This window comes from Idiotropiscis lumnitzeri, chromosome 7, assembly GCF_059441095.1.
Source record: "Idiotropiscis lumnitzeri isolate Australia: NSW breed Sydney's pygmy pipehorse chromosome 7, RoL_Ilum_1.0, whole genome shotgun sequence".
NCBI lineage: Eukaryota > Metazoa > Chordata > Actinopteri > Syngnathiformes > Syngnathidae > Idiotropiscis > Idiotropiscis lumnitzeri.
In genome coordinates, this window is record NC_142397.1 from 48,845 (window position 1) to 66,646 (window position 17,802).

At 47.7% G+C, this 17,802-nt stretch overlaps 1 protein-coding gene across 1 annotated transcript; it reads right to left on the reverse strand.

The window, feature by feature from the left end:
• Positions 1–1,863: 1,863 nt before the first annotated feature.
• On the reverse strand, positions 1,864–16,226 carry ano7 (anoctamin 7). The gene is made up of 25 exons (XM_088299936.1): positions 16,081–16,226; positions 14,964–15,094; positions 14,508–14,595; positions 13,359–13,416; positions 11,500–11,633; positions 11,317–11,424; positions 11,109–11,245; positions 10,794–10,851; positions 9,870–9,980; positions 9,624–9,789; positions 9,396–9,486; positions 9,167–9,263; positions 8,930–9,073; positions 7,747–7,884; positions 7,585–7,683; positions 7,172–7,274; positions 6,920–7,031; positions 6,616–6,670; positions 6,445–6,542; positions 5,882–6,033; positions 3,910–4,115; positions 3,698–3,840; positions 2,539–2,629; positions 2,269–2,388; positions 1,864–2,190 (listed from the first exon to the last, which is right to left on the reverse strand). The coding sequence occupies exons 3-25, from the start codon at positions 14,589–14,591 to the stop codon at positions 2,050–2,052; spliced, it is 2,646 nt and encodes an 881-aa protein (XP_088156062.1). The 5' UTR covers positions 14,592–14,595; positions 14,964–15,094; positions 16,081–16,226; the 3' UTR covers positions 1,864–2,049.
• Between the last annotated feature and the right edge of the window lie 1,576 nt (positions 16,227–17,802).

Consider the following 17,802-nt stretch of genomic DNA (forward strand, 5'->3'; position numbering starts at 1 on the left):
ACCATCTCCTAAAATCCTAACGCTGACTTGCAACCTCAATTGAACTTGAATCCCTACTTTGAAAGCTGGACCAAGTCTTGAATCCCAAACCTGGCCTTCCAATTCCAATTTGAAACTAGAAGCCCGTCTTGAAACCAAACTTTTAAACTCTTAACTGTAACTTAAATCCTAACTGTCTTGAAGCCCTAATCCTGCCTTGAAACAGCCCTGCTTTTAAATCCCAAACCTGTCTTGAAATGCTAATTTGAAACCCAAACATTAAATTTAAAAACACTTTTGCTGGCTCCCTTCGCCACTGAAACCCTAACTCTTAAAACCGTAACTTGAGGCCAAAACCTAGATTGCAAGCCTAACGTTTGCGTTAAACTCGAACTAGAAGCTGACCCTGTCTTGCTCGCGCGTGTGTTGAAACCTTGAATTTTGGGCAAAGCAGGCTCAACTTGAAGCAACTCACGAGCTCATCTACGGGAAGCGGTCCAAGGAGCGGTCATTAACCTGATTGGTCTCCCGGGTCTGATTGGTCTCCCGGGTCATGATGTTGTTCAAGCTTCTTCTTCGGGGAACGGCGGTGGAACAAACATGTCGCCATCCAGTGACTGTTCAGCCTCGGGAGTCCGTCCACCGGCGAGCGAGACAAAGTGGCGGGCGCGGAGAGCGGATATGATGTCTTCTGTGGAGACCAATAACACGCCGTTTGTACACTCTTTTATTTATATATATATATATATATATATAGATATAGATAGATAGATATATATATAGATAGCAGTGCGAAGAAGAAGACAGCAAGTACTACAAAGTCCAGGTAGAGCTTGGCGTCCATCATGTCCAACTCCTTCAGAATGGTGTTTGACTTCTGGAAGTGACAAGCCTCCTCACGATCACAGTGGAGGTCCTCTTGGTGAGGACTGTAGATGGACAGGATCACGCCCTCAAAGCCATAACTGAAAGACTGAGACACCTGGGCTCAAATCATGCATCCTGGTCCTCATGAGGAGGCTGGTCTGGACCTACTGACTTTGGGCCAGAGGCAGGCTACAGGCCAGACCGCTAACCAGTCAATGTATAAGGACAATGACGAGAGGGAACCTGGCGCGTTAAATACTTCAATAAATTACAACCGAACTAAGTTTTGCTCCCACTGTCTTTTTAAAAACATGCTAGCGTATGTTTTAGCATGCATGCATGCTACCTTATGTTTCCCAATCTTGTTGTACACTGAGTAAATTGACAATATAGTGCCTTCTGATTCTGAGCCAGTGCTTTTCAATAATTTTTTGTTTACGCAATTCACAACAGTTGTAATAATGCAAGGACACTTGAGAGGTTTTGTGAAGCGGGACAGTTTTTTTTCCAAGTTCTTAAAAATTTGTTTTTGTCAACTTAATTTTTTTTATATGAAAATGCATTTTTAAACCCCCTTTTTTTACATGACGTAGTAATGTACATTCGCTTTGTAAATAGATTGTCAATAAAATGTCCCTGAGAAAAGCTAAATTGGTAAATATAAAATTGAGACCTATTACTGTATAGATCTCGAAAACTCAGTACTCTGTGAGGCAAATATTGATCAGATGATAAATATTTACCATGTTTGACATCTAACCTCTTTGTTGTGATGACGCCATCCGTTTCCGTGTTCCGGTCTGAGAGCGTCTGCTAAATTGCTAACGTAGCCGCCGTCTTATTTTATGTTTCAATACGTCATGCAGAAAGCAGAAACGATGCACGAATACTTTGAAACGATCAGGAAATCGAAAAAGAAATACTTTTTGAAAGGAGTGAAATCATTTGAGTCAAATTCAGGAAATGAATTTTGTTTGTTGAAAATGAATGGATGGAAAAATTTCACGGACAAAAAAGAATCACGTTGTTTGTACATTTTCGCCTTCGCTAGCAAAAGGCTGACATCCACGCACGCATGCGTCAACAACCAAGATTGGATCCAAAGTCGTTGAGAGACTTTCAATCTCAATTGTCTGGCGGGAGGAACAGCGACGGAGGACCAATCGTCACGATGATCTCGCGATGACGTCCTGGGAAAGGTCTTCAGCAGCTCCCCGGCGGCTCGTCCGCTTCTCCCGAGATCTTCATCACGGTGTCCGGCGGCGGCGAGGGGCGAGATTTGCGCTGCCGAGGTTCGCCCGACCAATCGCTCGTTTGCGTGGGAATCATCGTCCTCCCCAGAGCCTGCGCGCAAAGCAAACAGCATGTCGGGGACGTCGGCTTCAAATCCACCTTCCGCCCTTGTCCGAGCTCGCGTCTGACCTGGTTCTCAGCCAAAGCCTCCTTGGCCATGTAGTGCTCCCTCTTCATCTTGAGCTCCACCTCCTCGGGGATGTCGGGAACCATCATGTCGATGAGGCGGCCGATGACGAAAACCACATGCTGGGGAAACGAGCAAGGCTGCGACCAATCGCTCTGGGCTCACGTCAAGCCGACTTGCGGCGGCGTGAAAACAAACGTGGTGCCAACGCTGCTCGCTGAGCTTAACTCACAAACATGTCAACGAGACTTGCGGAGTCAAAAGACACTGACCTCAAAGACGATGACGAAGCTGAGTCGTATGGCCAGCAGGTGAAAATATTCGGGCAGATATTCACCGTTTTGGTCCCTGAAGCCGCGATACCTGAAGATGAGCTCAGCGTCAGAAAGGCCAACATGCTGGCAGCAAGCAAAGCGAGCGACTCAAGCCTTCCAAGCTGTCACGTGCAGACTGGGAGACGCGATCCAAACAAAACAAGCTTGCAAATGAGATTTCGGTTTGGATTTCAAATGGAATTGGCAATAATTGCCACGTGTACAAATCAAAATGGGAACCGGAAACAAAGCACGCTTGAATTATTTCATGTGGTACGGAACGTACAAAAAATGCTTTTTTTTTGTTTTGTTTTTATATGAGTCAATCCAGGAATGAAAAAAATAGGTTCTATTTGGCCCACTGTGGCCACGATTACGATTGGGCATCGTGGATGGAGAATTATTTGGAACCAGGATGGGCATTCCCATCGACAAATTGGGTTAAAAAAAATGAGCAATGTGTGTGCGTGCAAAGTTGCACGGCAGGAAGCAAAAGTCGCTTGCAAAACGCCAGCCTGCCACCTCAAAGAATCGCAATTGAGATTCATTTGAGCCGGAAATGCCAGGATGAGCCGGACTAGAATCCGGAATCATCAAGTCAAAAGGCCACTTTAAAACAATCAAAGCAATACTGGTTCAAACAATTGCCCTCTATGGCCACTTTTTTGCCGGTCCGTCCCACGTCCTCCGTCGGCAAACTGGGCGCCCTTCCATTTTTGTCCTTAGTCACGAAAATAATCGCCCTCCATCCTTGCATTCAAAGGAACGGACCAAAAGCCACTTCCGGCCTTGCTTAGCGCGTCTGTTTTTTTTACAATTTGTCGTCCTCGAAATGCCCATCTATGGAAACAGCAAAGTCGCACCCGAGATCTCACCGACCGTTGGCCACTTGCATTAACACTGCTAAACGAAAAGTGAGATGGACAACTTGGAAGCTTTTGCTTCAACTCCTTCCATGTTCACATGATGATTGCTAACAATCATTTTGTATGTTTAAAAGTGCTCGATAAATATAGTTGTGTTGAGTTGAGAATTTCTTCGTGGACCTGCATGCGATCGTGATTGCGCGTTCTTTTGCTTTCCTCCAAATTGCTCATCAACTGTGAACGTTCCTTACCGACAGGCGGACGTGTGTTCCAGACTGTGGTCGTGCGGAGACGTGGCCAGGGTGAAGTTGATAAAGCCGTTGAGGTCGGCGTCTCGGGTGTAGCGGTAGTAAAGTCGAGGCAGGAAGGATGACGTGAAAGCGATCAGGAAAGCCTGGAAAGCCAAAGTCCAGAGTTCACCGGCGGCTCACAAAAGTGGATCAGTAGGATCCTGCGCTCATACGTTTCCGAGAACGGCCGTGTATACGATGAACTGCAGGATGTCCAACCAAATGCCAATGTCTTGCGCCCGCTCCACCACCGGTCGCCGATATTCGGTGACAAACTTCTGCGCGTCCAAACGGATTTCCACCCAGTTGTTGATGAGAGCGAAGAGAGGAGCCAAAGGGCACGCTGCCACGAAGATGGTGATGAAACCAAACTGAATGACTGAAAAGCACAAGTGGGAACGAAACGGGAGGTTTTTGGGGGATTCATCAGAAATTGTTTTTCCATCTCAGGTGACGTGTTGCTTTGTCGCGTCGAACGTCTGAAACGGTGATCGATTGCCACCAAAATTCAGATGCACGTTTCTATTTTTGAATCCGAATCAGAACGCCCCTTCTTGACATTCGACTCAGTGTGCAACGAGATTGCGCAATCCCAAAAATCCAAGTAAATAAATGGGAAAAGCCACGGTCGCCTCCACGAGCTTCAGGTGCATCGGAATTTTGGCGGTGACGGGGGACAGCGACGCGAAAATGTTCTTTTATATCCATACACGGCATGCAGCCACGGCTGCGAGCTCCCGCAAGCTCTCGTGGCTTGTTGAAGCAGAATTAGCTTCCGATAGCGAAGCCGACGCGGTTGGCAGAACACCATCAGCTTCTTACCGTCCACATATTTGGCCAGCGTGTCTCGGATGCCCGCCGTGCTTATGCCGTCCAGTAGGGGGAGGCCACACGCCGCCGCCGCTCAGCCAGCCGGTCGAAGCGCACAGGCAGTACGGCGCCCCAGCCGAAGCGGGGCCCACGCGATTTCTGTGCTGCCAGAAATTCAGTTTGGCGTCGTGAACTCGCTCCTAAGTGACAGCTTCGAGAAAATGCACGGATGGATGGAGTTTGAACAGACACGGCGATTGGCGTCGCAGGGATCCAAGAGCCAAGAAGCTCTGTGTCCGCCTTCAGCCGCATACGTCGCGTCACGCTCTCTGGACGTCCTTGCCGCGACTGCACGCCGTCCATGCATAGCGGGACAAACTAATTCGTTCTGTCCTGTCCGTTTGTCGTTGGCTCTTACTTGTTTTCAGGCGCATGCAACTTGGAGCGACTTAACAATAACCTTAACGTTAGCTTTAGGAAACGCCGCCAGCACGAAAGGAGTGCTGTTGGTGAGTGGTTCCTTCCCCGGCGAGTTGTGAATCATTACGTCGCCTCGAAGGTGACATGAAAGTGAAACAACAACAACAAAATGCCGTCCCCTTGCAAAGTTTTTGGGGGCTTTCGTACAAAGACATCAAATCATTTTTTAATATTAAGCATGCTTACCAAATAAGTCAAAGACATCTGAAGCGAGTGCTAAACAAAAAGGAAGAAGCGTTCCAAGTACTCCTCCATGATTCTTGCACTGCCAAAATGAGCCGGAAGTAAATACATGGCCAAAAAAAAAACACCAAAAAAAACTTTGCCTTATCTGCCAACGCAAAGTTTGTTGAGCGTACTTCCATGACACCGTACGGCCTCCGTCGTGAAGTGAAGTGAAGCAGTGGACGAGGGACGAATTGAACAAGTGGAAACTAATCTTGTGCCCGAGTTGAAGGACACTTAACATGAAATATCGGCGGGATTGCGGTCACTAACGCCAGCGTGTTGTCATGGAAACGCAAAGTCCACCGAGCTCGATGCTCAAGGGACTGCTCATTTTGCCGTTTCAAGCTAAGATTTCCGGAGGTGACGATGAAAAAGTCAAGGCTCATCTTCTATTGCAGAAGATGCTTTATATAGCTGACAAAGCGTAATGAGTACTTTTTTTCCCCAAAACGTGACTTTTTACAGGTCCACGTTTTTGTGCCTTTTGATCAATACTTGTCAGGAATCCACACAATCAGTGAATTGGACTCTCCGAGAGACGGGAATGTTTTTGGTACAGCGGCTAACTCAGTGTCAGAACCTGGACTTACTGTGGCGAGCCCTGCTGGACTGGAATGGTCTACTCACCCATCTCCAGGTACTCGCTGAAGAGTCCCTCACATAGCAGGAGCTGATAGTCCACCTCCCAGGGACAGATCTCCTGCTCCGCTCCTTCCTGCTCTTCCAGCTCCTTGGCATTCCCACTTCTGTTCCTCTTCTGCCACCACGTCCTCAACTTCCTGCCAAGCCCACGACAAAGCAGTCAAACAGGAAACAATCCAGCTACGGGAATAAAAGCCTTCAAAATATCCCTCTATGGTTTAAGGCGCTTCTCTTCATTTGGGTCAACAACGAGCCGGGCTCTGTCCCAGCTGACTCTGGACGAGAGGCGACTGGTCGGAAGCCTGTCACAGCCCACATCTAGAAAAACGCTTGACTTGTCAAGAGTAAATGTTCGATACAGACGGACAAACGGTGGCTTGTGATTGTTCATATTCACACTTTGCATTTCAGCGGGATCTCAGTTCAGGTCTGCTGTGTGCGAGTGAGGTTACAGAACTGAATGGGAAGAGTCGGCTTTAGTGGAGCGGTCGACCCCGGTGTCGGTGAATGTAGATGTTGTACTGTGTTAGCTTAGCGTGTCAGCTTACGGGCAGACAAACTCCTGGATGTTGTTGATGAGCTGCTTTCCCACCATGATGACAAGCAGCTCCTGGGCCAACTCGATGAGGCAGCCACCCGCGCCGCACTGTCGTCACCACAAAAAGTCAGACTGTTTGTTTTAGCGCCAAAAAACTTGACCGACGGTGCATGCCACTCACATCTTCATTGTGCACTCCAAACAGCGTGATGTACTTTCCTGGGTAGCCGATGAACCTACACACAAGCCACAAAACCAAAGTCAGGGGACAACTCTGAGGCGGTTTGGCTGCTATGAGCGGTACAAGGACTACCAGAACTACCACGTGGCCCGTCGAGAAAACAAGTTGGACTTTTCTGCGTACTCGCAGCTGATGAGAACCACAAAATCCGCCGAGAAACTAGTAGTAGAATAGACTACCTGCTCACAAGCAAAAAGTGAGCCAAAAAAGGCCAGAAAGCCACTGGAAGACGTTTGTTGCTTACCTGCCTTTGAAGAAGGCGATGTAGACTGGAGACGAATAGAAATTGACAAACTGGAAGACGAAAACTTTGAGGATGAACATGTCCTCATATTTGGTCTGAGTACGATGCATCTCTGACACACACGCAGACACACGCACACACACACACGCGCACACCCCCCCACGCACACACACACACGCACACACACGTCACATCTTCAACATGCAACAAGTTGGCCAAATTGCACTTGTGGGCAAGGTGCAAATGACTGACCCCATCTGGTGAGGATGTGCGCGAGGGAGATGTAAACGCGAGACAAGATCAGGATGACCAGCAGGTTCAACACAGAGCCCGTCAGGCTCGCAATCCTGGCGGCCTGAAAGCAGAAGGCGAGTCAAAGGAGCAGTCGACAAGGACCGAGTCCCGCTGGGAACCGTCCTGAATCCTCTACGTTTTAAACAAATACAAAAAAGTTGGAACAACGGTCTGAGGAGGGTGCAGCAGCACATCTTTTTTCAAGTTCTTCAATGAAAAAAAAAAGTTGAAACCATTGCATTAAAAGCCCATTCTACCAAACAGTTGAGCTGGCATTTATGGTTGAGGCATCTCCGGCTCTGAATGTGCTCTCCGGATTGGTTGGGCAACAACTTTGTCACTTTGCACTCGTTTAGTGCATTGACTCTCACAGAGAAAACGAAGAAGCTCAGGTTGGACTTGGAGATGATGATACTCAGGATGGAGCGATACAGGATGATGGCGATGAGGAACATCAGGACCACCACCACCTGCAAGGAGCAAAGTTCAGCGGCTGAGCCCGTTTTGCTTTCCAACGATCCCAGACGCCTCACCATGGTGACGATGATCAGGCAGCCCGTCAGAACTCGGTTGAAGCGCTTCTTCTCTGGGAAGTACGGTTCCTCCTCACCCGTCAGTGGGTTCCGCATTGTCATGGGGGCCATGGCCGTGAACTCGGGTCGCGGTCGCTCCTGCCAAAGATCACGGAGGGGTTACGGACAATCGGGGTTTTGCGTGAGCCACCTCCACCTTGGTTCAAAACAAAACCGAGCACTTCATCCGGTTGGGTGATTGGTGGAGTGCTCCTGCAGCAGTGTGTGACAATGCACTTGGAGAAATATTTGGCACCAGATGACTTCAAGAGCTACTAAAGAGGACCCGAAATCATGTTTGGGCTTTGCTTGTGTACACATACATTGCATCGTTCGGTTTATGCCAAAGATGGCGCCCGACAATGCTTGCGTCATTCATTTGTCCACGGGAGCGAGTCATAGAGCACATGTGCCGAGCAAGAGAAGAGACTGACTAATTTCCACGTGAGGGGCATCCGGGGCATATTGCGAAAGGACAAAGTAGCCTCAGGTTCTGTTTTGCGCCGATGATTGGGTCATTATTTGTCATATGCAAAGATTCCAAAGACATTCTGTGCTGAGAAATTACAAACAGCAAAAGAAACATCGGCCGCCATCAGTTAGGCTACCGAGACATGTGCAAGAGGGACTTGAAGGCTTGCGATCAACAGTGACTACGGGGAGGAATCTTGTGGCTGACCGTTCTGGGTGGAAAAAAACTCAACAACCGATGTCAGGAGAGGGGAAAATAATCAACGCAGCACAAGACACACCAAAGCCAAAGAAAAGAGCACTGCAATATTTGCAATATGCCGAGAATTCGCAGGTGTAACGTGTGTGACAGAGACCGCCACCCACTCTGTTCTGTTCTAGCAGATCAAGGCCATGGTCATCTTTGACTGACGGTGATCCTGGATAGTACTGTGTGTATCTAAAGAAATCATGTACACATATTTGACTTTTGTTGGAAGATGCCAGCAATAACAAAAACATTCTAGCACGTTTGGGTTCAGAGCATTGCGGCATCAAGCCGTTGTTATCGCCGCCAAACTATTTTCTGCTTTGGACAGGTGAATCGTATTGCATTAATGCTGATACTTAAGCTAATGGAAACGGCGTGTGATGCGGGTGTGGTTTATATATGGTGCAGGTGTGCAGCAGGCACCTCGATGTCCTGGAAATCGGTGCAGTCCCAGCGGTGGGACAGAGATGAACATGTTCTCTTCCAGTACTCCAAAAATGTGATTGCCCACAAGGACATGAAGAGGCTGAGAAAGACCGTTCCTCCATTGTCAAAAAGAATCCCCGCCTACAAGCAGACCATCAGAAAGATAGAATCTCAGTCAGGTGATCAGTCACACGCTTTGACGGATACACAGGCAGGTGATCGAACGGGCAGAACCTTGAATGTGACGCAAATGCTGGAGTAGTTCCAGAAGGAGCAAATATTACAGATTGGACACATCACGAAGCTGCCGCCACTGTTGCACAACTCCTTGCTACAAGTACACACACACACACACACACACACACACACACGCACGCACACCCCCACACCCAAGTGAGTAGATTGTGTAGAGTGGCGTGTGTGACAGGAACCATGTTGTCCTAGCAGTGCGCCGTCTACGCACGCTGGAACATCCGTGGTCATCAGCCAAAAACCAGTCAGGAAGACCAACGTCCCAACAAGCGATGCTGGCACCAACCAACCCGTGTAGAACCCTGAAGACCATTGCCATGGAAACACACAGTCGGTCATCATGGAAACATCGGCTCGATAACCATGAAGACATATCCTCAATGATCGTGGAAACATACGAAAAAACTTTGTTGTCCGGTGTACTCGTTTTTGTAATTACCAAGCCAAGCAAAGTAAAGCGCTATCTTCTCTCCAAAGTACTCTCGGATGTGGTCCAGAGGTTGATACCGAGCCCAGCAGGACCACTGAGCCCAGTACCCATGCAGGATTTGCCTGAGACCGAGAGACTCAACGGGCAGTGGGCTTTTGGGCAGCTGGAATTCACCCTAAAGGAAATACACCTTTTAGGGGGAAACATTTCGGAGCGGGCCTCACAGGGTTTCGACTACTTCTGGTGGAAGTGGACCTCATGGAGCGGGTACGCCGATGTGAAGACCTGCTCGTTCAGCAGTCGATCGATTCCCACCTCGCCTTTGGACACCGAGCCGTAAGGAGTTCGAGCCAGGATCTCGTACAGCTGCAGGAGACACACACATACTCATTAGTGCTAAGCTAATCTAATGCTAACGTGTGTGCATGCGTGTGTGTGTGTGTGTGTGGGGGTGTGTGTGTTTGTGTGTGAGAGAGTCATGGCCAGAAGAGGACCCGCTAAAGTCTCGTGAGAACAATTGGGCACCGAAAACACCGATTCTAGAAGAAAGCTGTGAGGTCTGGTCTTCTACTTGTCACACACAGCATGAACAAACACAAGCACACTCGTAACCCCACTCGTGTGCGCACAAGCGTACACATGTCTGTGTGCGTGTACCTGCGTGTCTGCGCACGTTTGTGCAAGTATGCGTCTATATAGCGTGTGCATGCGTGTATCTAAACACCCGCCGATCAGACCCAGAAACCCGAGCTTGTCTGTTCTCTGCTTGCCCGCCGCCACGAATGGTGTCCCTGCTGTTTTTTTGGCTTGTCACACCAAGAAGTAGTGACAGCGCTGCCAAAGGCTGAAGCGTCAGACCAAACTGTTTGACAGAACTCTAAAAAGTCAAACAATTATTTGTGTGAGCACAAAAAAAAAAGAAAGAACGCAATTGTGGAGGTGCAACCATGAGGACGTGGTTTTTGTTTCAGGTTATCAGTCAGTGTCACTCCAATTCTGATGGGAAGAAGAAGTCCAATCGTTTACGAACATTCTAAAAAGGTCTCAACCTGGTAACGTGTGTGTGTGTTTGTGGAGTAGGTGGAGTCCCATCCGCCTGCTGACTGAAACATCCTGAAGTCAGTCGGTCAGCCACACAACCAGGATGTTTCTCACGTGTACAAAAAGACAAACACTCACTACTTGATGTCTTTGAGTTGTCTTGAAGAACGTTTCTCTGTTCTCACTCCCAAGAAACCTGAAATACACACACACACACACCCACAAGCAAGTGAAACAGCATCTTGCGTATGAGAAAACTCAACTATCTACGTGAGTCCTCAATTATTCTGACTCGTCTTCTGACACCGATGCTGACTTCAGATGTGACTCCAGTTCTGACTCTTGTTTCATCACTTGATCTGATTCTTGTTCTGGTTCCTCTTGTGACTCCTGCGCTGGGTTCTGTTCCGACACTAGTTGTGACGTCTGAAGTGTTTTGTGAAGAATCCAAACCTCTCGAGCTTGTTCGTCCTGAACTGGCAGGTGTAGAAATCGGGCGGTGGATTGGGGACGTCCTGCCTGAGCGGGTTGGGCAGCGCTAGGTACTGAAGCACACTCGCCGACCAGTTGACGTACGAAGTGTTGACCACCTGTTGGACCGTGACATGTCACAGGTCACCAAGGACCACGTCTGTCTGCCTCTCGCAGTGTCTGCACGCACCTGCAGGGGGACGCGCAAACTGATTTCCTCAGCGTAGTAGCAGAGGACACTCCAGGGGGCGCTCAAGAGGACGAAGTGGATCCGGGTCTTGGCCTGGACCACATCCCTCTGGACAGCAGACAAGCACACGACAAGACGACAAATCAAATGGCGTCAGCATTTCAGTGGCGTCTTTGGGTTCACCTTCTCCATGACGAGTCCCGAGAATCTCAGTTTGTTTAGGAAAGTTTCTCTCCACTTGCTGTGAACAGAGTTCATGTTGTCCTTGTTGTCCTCCACGTTCGGGTTATGAGGCTCCTCCCATGCCAGAACAAAATCTGCCCAATGGGTACACATCGGCCACCAGTTATGTTACGCAGTGGTAACAACAAGTCAATCCACTAAATGAGCACTCTGCCGTGTTTGTTTTTTTACAGGGAGGGCTTTCTTGGCACTCGACTTGCCTCAACTCAAACGGCAACCAAAGACTACGGGAGGTATCTTGTGGCTGCCATGATGTGCAATACACAAACATGAACACCCACAGTCTAATGCTAGAGGAAGGACCGTATTGCCTCTTTTTCACCCCAAAGTCAGATGAGGCCTCTCACTTTAACCGCTGTTCGATTTCAGGGGCCACAATCCTCTCAGTTGCATCTCAAGTGGGCCGGACCACTTGCCTAATTTGCGCCTGTTGCTTTGGTGCAAGTACTTAGAAGTACATTTGTGACTAATATCGATTATTATCTTGTCGCAAGGGGGCGTGGTGGTTGACTGGTTAGCACGTCTGCCTCGCAGTTTGGAAATGCAGGGTTCGATTCCGGTGTCAGCCTTCCCATGTGGAGTCTGCATGTTCTCGCCGTGCCTGCGTGGGTTTCCTCCGGGTCCTCCGGTTTCTTGCCACATCTCAAAAACATGCATGCTATCTTAAACTCAACATTGTGGTGTTTGTGATCGCGTCCTCATCCAGGCGCACGAGGCTCGAGTCAAGTCTCAGTGTTTGCATTTAACGTACTGTAATCACGTCAGGCAAATCGTTTTTTCCTGTTTGGTGCTAACGTGCCTGACACAAAAAAAAATTTTAAAAAACAAATCAAAACAAGATGTGATGTAAACGCACAATGGAATGTCCAAATCATAATAATGGTGACAATACTGAACAATGCCAATTGCAGTCGACCGTATGCCAACATCAAGAAATGGTTTTGGAAGGCCATGTGTCTATTTTTTTTTCTCGTGTTACAAAGTACGGTCTTATCAATTAAAAACGGGTGACTCCGTGTTTGCTTGTTAAACGTTTTGTCGCACACATATAAAAGCAAGAATGAAGTTTTGAAAGCCGAGCGCAATTTAAAGGCAAGCCGGCGTTCTGATGACAGCGTCGCAGAATATTTGCAGTCCAACTTGAAATGTTACTTAAATTTTATTGTCACCAACAACAACAACGATGACGTCACGGCGCCGCTGCCGCAGCTCAGCGGCTGTCGTTGGCTCTTGTTTGTTTTCATGCACTTGCCCGCAGTACTTGGATCGGCTTAACGTTCACCGTTAGCTCGGAGAAACGGATGCCAACGAAAGTTGTGCCCGCAAGCACAAAAGGAGAGGGGTGTCGGTGGTCGGTTCCTTTCGTTCGCCGACTGAACTGGAAAGGCGATGGCAATAGCGTGGCAGTACGCTCCGTAAAGCCCCTCCTGCATCTTATGCTGGCTGCCGATTGGTCGTTCGATGGTTGAAGATTGAAGGCATGGGCGTGGCTAAACTCACATAAGTTGAGAAAAGAACAAAGCACTTCAGGATGTGATCTGTTCACTCACGTTTGCTTAAAAGATTGTTTAGCCAAATGTTGGTGAAGAACAGAAGCCGACTTGCCAGGTTGTAGCCCCTGACGTTCCCACGAGCCACCCGTTTGACAACACTGCTTGAACAAGTCTAGTGTATGGGGACTGGATGGATGTTTACGGATTCTGGATTGCATCGTTTCCCCCGGCTGCAGGTGACTGAGCGTCTTGTCAAACACGCCTGTTTGCTAAGCTAATATTGACGCTAACGTGTCTTTGACTCACCGACGCGAGTCAATCCATCGCTAAACGTGTTCTTGTCCTGCGGCGGCACCGCAGCATTCTGGGAAGCATACAGAGTGAAGTCAGGACTTTTTTTTTTCTTTGGCAATCGGCTTCCTGCTCTTACTTCGGCCGTTGTTCCTGACGAGCTGTGGAAACAACGAGACACACGGCTAATTGCTACCCAGATAGCAAAAATATGTCCAAACATTTCAGGATTGAATCTACGTTGAGACCTAAAGTCAAAATGATACGGCAAGCGCAAGGCTGATGAAATGTTACGTCAGGCGTTTGCTTTTCAAGCACGTATTGCCCAAAATCAACGTTGATTCAACCATCACTTGTCAGTGTGGTCTAGTCCGATTTTAGTCAACCGTGTACCAGAAATGGACTCTATTTAATGTGACTGACTGGAAGAAAAACACTCCAACATTTTATTCTTTGAATGCGAGAACAACGACGCATCCAACCCAGAACAATCGCAGTCTCGCTTTGACTTGCGACCGATGCACTTGCATGCGGCATGCCGTGCCGGCCTCGGGATGCTGCGCCGGCCTCGGGATGCTGCGCCGGCCTCGGGATGCCGCGCCGGCCTCGGGATGCCGCGCCGGCCTCGGGATGCCGCGCCGGCCTCGGGATGCCGCGCCGGCCTCGGGATGCCGCGCCGGCCTCGGGATGCCGCGCCGGCCTCGGGACTCCGCCTCGCCATCACGCTCATGAGTGAAAGCTCGCCAATGCTTCACAGTTGGAGCAAACTGTCGAGCAGCAGCCAAAGGACTTGTGGCTTTTAGTCAGCTTGTTTCTTGTCGGGCAAGTTCAATCAAACATAAGCGCTGCATCATTTTGTTCACACTACCCAAGAAATATTCTTTCCTTCATTTGCACAAACTTACAGAAATATCAGGCAGAGGCGGAGAGAAACGCGCAGTTTGTCTGTGTGGAGAATTGGCACCATGCAGACGGCTTGAAATCCGAGCACCTGCGCTGCTTCTTCTTCCTCTACTGTTCCATTTGCGGCTGAGAAGACACTCACTGCCCTCCGCAGGTTGCTTCACGTCACGCACTCTAGTCTGACTCCGCCCACTCTTCAACTTCTTTTGCTATCTGGGTCAAGACTTTGTGACAAGACCAAAAAAGGTTCTGAAAAGTTACCGTGACGATGCTCCCGTAGCTGATGTCTGGCTTTGTTTCCATGGTGATCAGAGTGTTCAACTCTTGGTCCCCTCGCATCTTCATCCTCCTGAAAGAATCGAAGTGACCAGTACAACTTCCCATTTGCGATTCGATGTTTGGTTGCTGTAGCAACACTGGTCAAATGCCGTGAGTTCAAAATACACCAAGAAGTTGGAGCCACTCTAGTAACGACTTGGTGCAAGGTAAGGCGACGCAAACACAATGATGCAGTGAATCTTCAGTCGTTAACACACGACAACAACAAATTCGATAAGGACGTCACAAGATGTGCAAAACTGCCCTCTGGGGTACTTTGGACTCAAGTCAACTGTTCTTCCACTGCCGGCCCAGGTAAAAGGAAAGAACTTTTTGGCGTCTATATCCATCAATGGCAGTGAATGAGTGAATGAGGGTGCATGCTTTGAGAGCTTCTACCTGAGGAAGGACCTGGAGAAGGTGAGCGGGTGACCAGGATGCGCCCAAAGTTCTTGCAGTCCGCAAGGGTGCGTCAGGCGGAAACGACGATCCTCTCTGTAGTCCGACCTGTCTTTGCCTTTTTTTGTGGACTGGAATGGATGAACACGGGACCGATTAAATGAGTGCCTCCTCATTTGGGGCACCTATCGTGTCACTCAAGGTCACCTTGCAAGTTTAAAAGAACAAAATAACATTGGCTGGCCTGAGTGTTCCATTTAAGGGTGAGGGGAAAAAAAATAAATAAAAATAACTCACGTTGTTTGAGATGTCTTGTTTTTTTTTAGATCTGAATATGTGGAAGGTTCACGTCTCCATGTAGCTTCTAGCCTTAGCACAAGCTAAGCTAAGCTATGGCGGGGACGGTTTAAGGGCTTCAAAAGGGTCAACAAACGAACATGTGAGAGTTTGTGGCAGATTTGACACTCCCGTCAATGAAAGCAAATTTTGCCATTGTTTGATTTCTATTTTGAATGTCTGAGCCATGAAAGAGCTGAACAACGAAAAATAGTGCCTCTGATGTTTTTTGACTTGCGTGCCTCAAGTGGGCCCCGATGGCCCGCCCGTGGCGGCAGGTGGAGGGAGGGAGGTGGAGTGAGAGCATTTGAAGAGTTGAAAAGCAATTCATCAAGCGGCCAGTAGAGGGAGCATGGAATTCAACTTGTGTGCTCCCTCCAACGTGTTCCAGTTAAGCGCTGCATTTTGAACAACTAGAGTAATTTGAGGGAGGACTGGCTGGCTGAAGTGTTCTTGTGGGCCGCCGCCGCCTCCTGAAGCGAAGCGAAGGGAAAAGAAACCAGACCTGACCACTGCGACTATTTACCCATTTTTCAATTTCAAATGAAAAATACAATTTCATTTGAAAAGTCAACATGGAAATTGTCGGCTTGGCGTAGAGTGTTCAATGAATCAAGACAAAAAAGCGAGGATTTACGAGGGCCGAAAAAGTTGAAGGGCGGCCCCGTTTGAACGTCTTCCAGAAAACTTCAAACTGAGAAAATCATTGTGCTTCCTTTACCAACAAACTACATCGTTATCGACCATATCAACATCACGTGAGCTTTACTCCAAAGCTCACCTGTGAGCCAGTCCTTCAGTCTTGGTGTCTTCACTTTCACCAGCTCCTGAAGTGTCCTCGTACTCATGCGTTGCTGTTCCGAGATGTCAGCAGCAGCAAAATGTTCGCACTTCCACAGCCAGCTGTGTGTGTGAGAGTGAGCGTGTTTGTTGTGTGCGTGTGTGTGCGTGTGTGTGTGTGTGTGTGTGTGTGTGTTGGTGGGGGGGTTACCCGTAAGTTGTGTATCAATTTTCTGATTGGCCCTGGCAGTGGCTCCGCCTTGTCAGAGAAAACCCACTAGTGAATTGCACCTCCTGCTGGCTGTTCGCAAACATTGCAAGTTTGCTCTGCTACAGATTTTTTTTATGTATTTATTCATTTGTGAAATGTGCTAAATAAATAAAGTTGTATTGAATTGCATTGTATTTATTTATTTATTTTTCCTGAGAATGTTGTGCGCGTCTTGCGGCTACCTCGATGAGTGAAAGCACTATGAACGGAAGCAGGAGCCCAATTTATTTTTCAACATAAAAATCCAAAGTCTCAGCCGGTAAGTTACGTTATTTACTTCCAAAAGTAGCCGGTAAATAATATTAGCAAACATTCATGTGTATATATATATATATATATATATATATATATATATCCATCCATCCATTTTCAAGACCGGGTCGCGGGGGGTGCTGGAGCCTATCTCAGCTATCTTCGGGCAGTAGGCGGAGGACACCCTGAATTGGTTGCCAACCAATTGCAGGGCACACAGAGACGAGCAACCATCCGCGCTCACACTCATACCGAGGGGCAATTTAGAGTGTTCAATCGACCTACCATGCATGTTTTTGGAATGTGGGAGGAAACCGGAGAACCCGGAGGAAACACACGCAGGCACGGGGAGAACATGCAAACTCCACACAGGATGGCCTGTACCGGGCTTGAACCCACGACCGATGCTGTCTCTCACTGTGAGGCCATCGTGCTAACAAGTCGACCACCGTGCCGCCTAATATATATGCTGACTGATTGAACACTCTAAATTGCCCCTAGGTATGAATGTGAGTGAGGATGGTTGTTTGTCTTCGTGTGCCCTACGATTGGCTGGCAACCAGTTCAGGGTGTACCCTGCCTGCTGCCTGAAAACAGCTGGGATAGGCTCCAGCACGTCCCCCTCCCCTTGTGAGGACAAGTGGTACAGATAATGGATGGATGGGTCAATCATTTGTTTTTTAGTACAGATCTATACTATAATCCCAAAGGACAAGGACACAATGATCCTTATTTTTATGTGCACAAATTTACTTACAACAAAGCTAATTTTTAGTCCTCAATAGATAACTACAAATGGAGTTACAAAGTGTAATAAATCAGACACTGATGGCACAGCCCTCCATTTTAAGTATTTTTCTATTCATGCAAAAATGCGTTACAAAAGTAAAAAAATAAATAAATAAATAAATGTATATATATATATACGTATATATATATATATATATATACATATATATATATATATATATATGTATTTATATATACGTATATATATATACATATATACATATATATATATATATATATATGTATTTATATATACGTATATATATATACATATATATATATATACGTATATATATATACGTATATATATATATATATATATATATATATATATATATATATATATATATATATATATATATGTGTGGGTGTGGGGGCGTGTGCGTGGGTGTGTGTGTGTGTGGGGGGGGG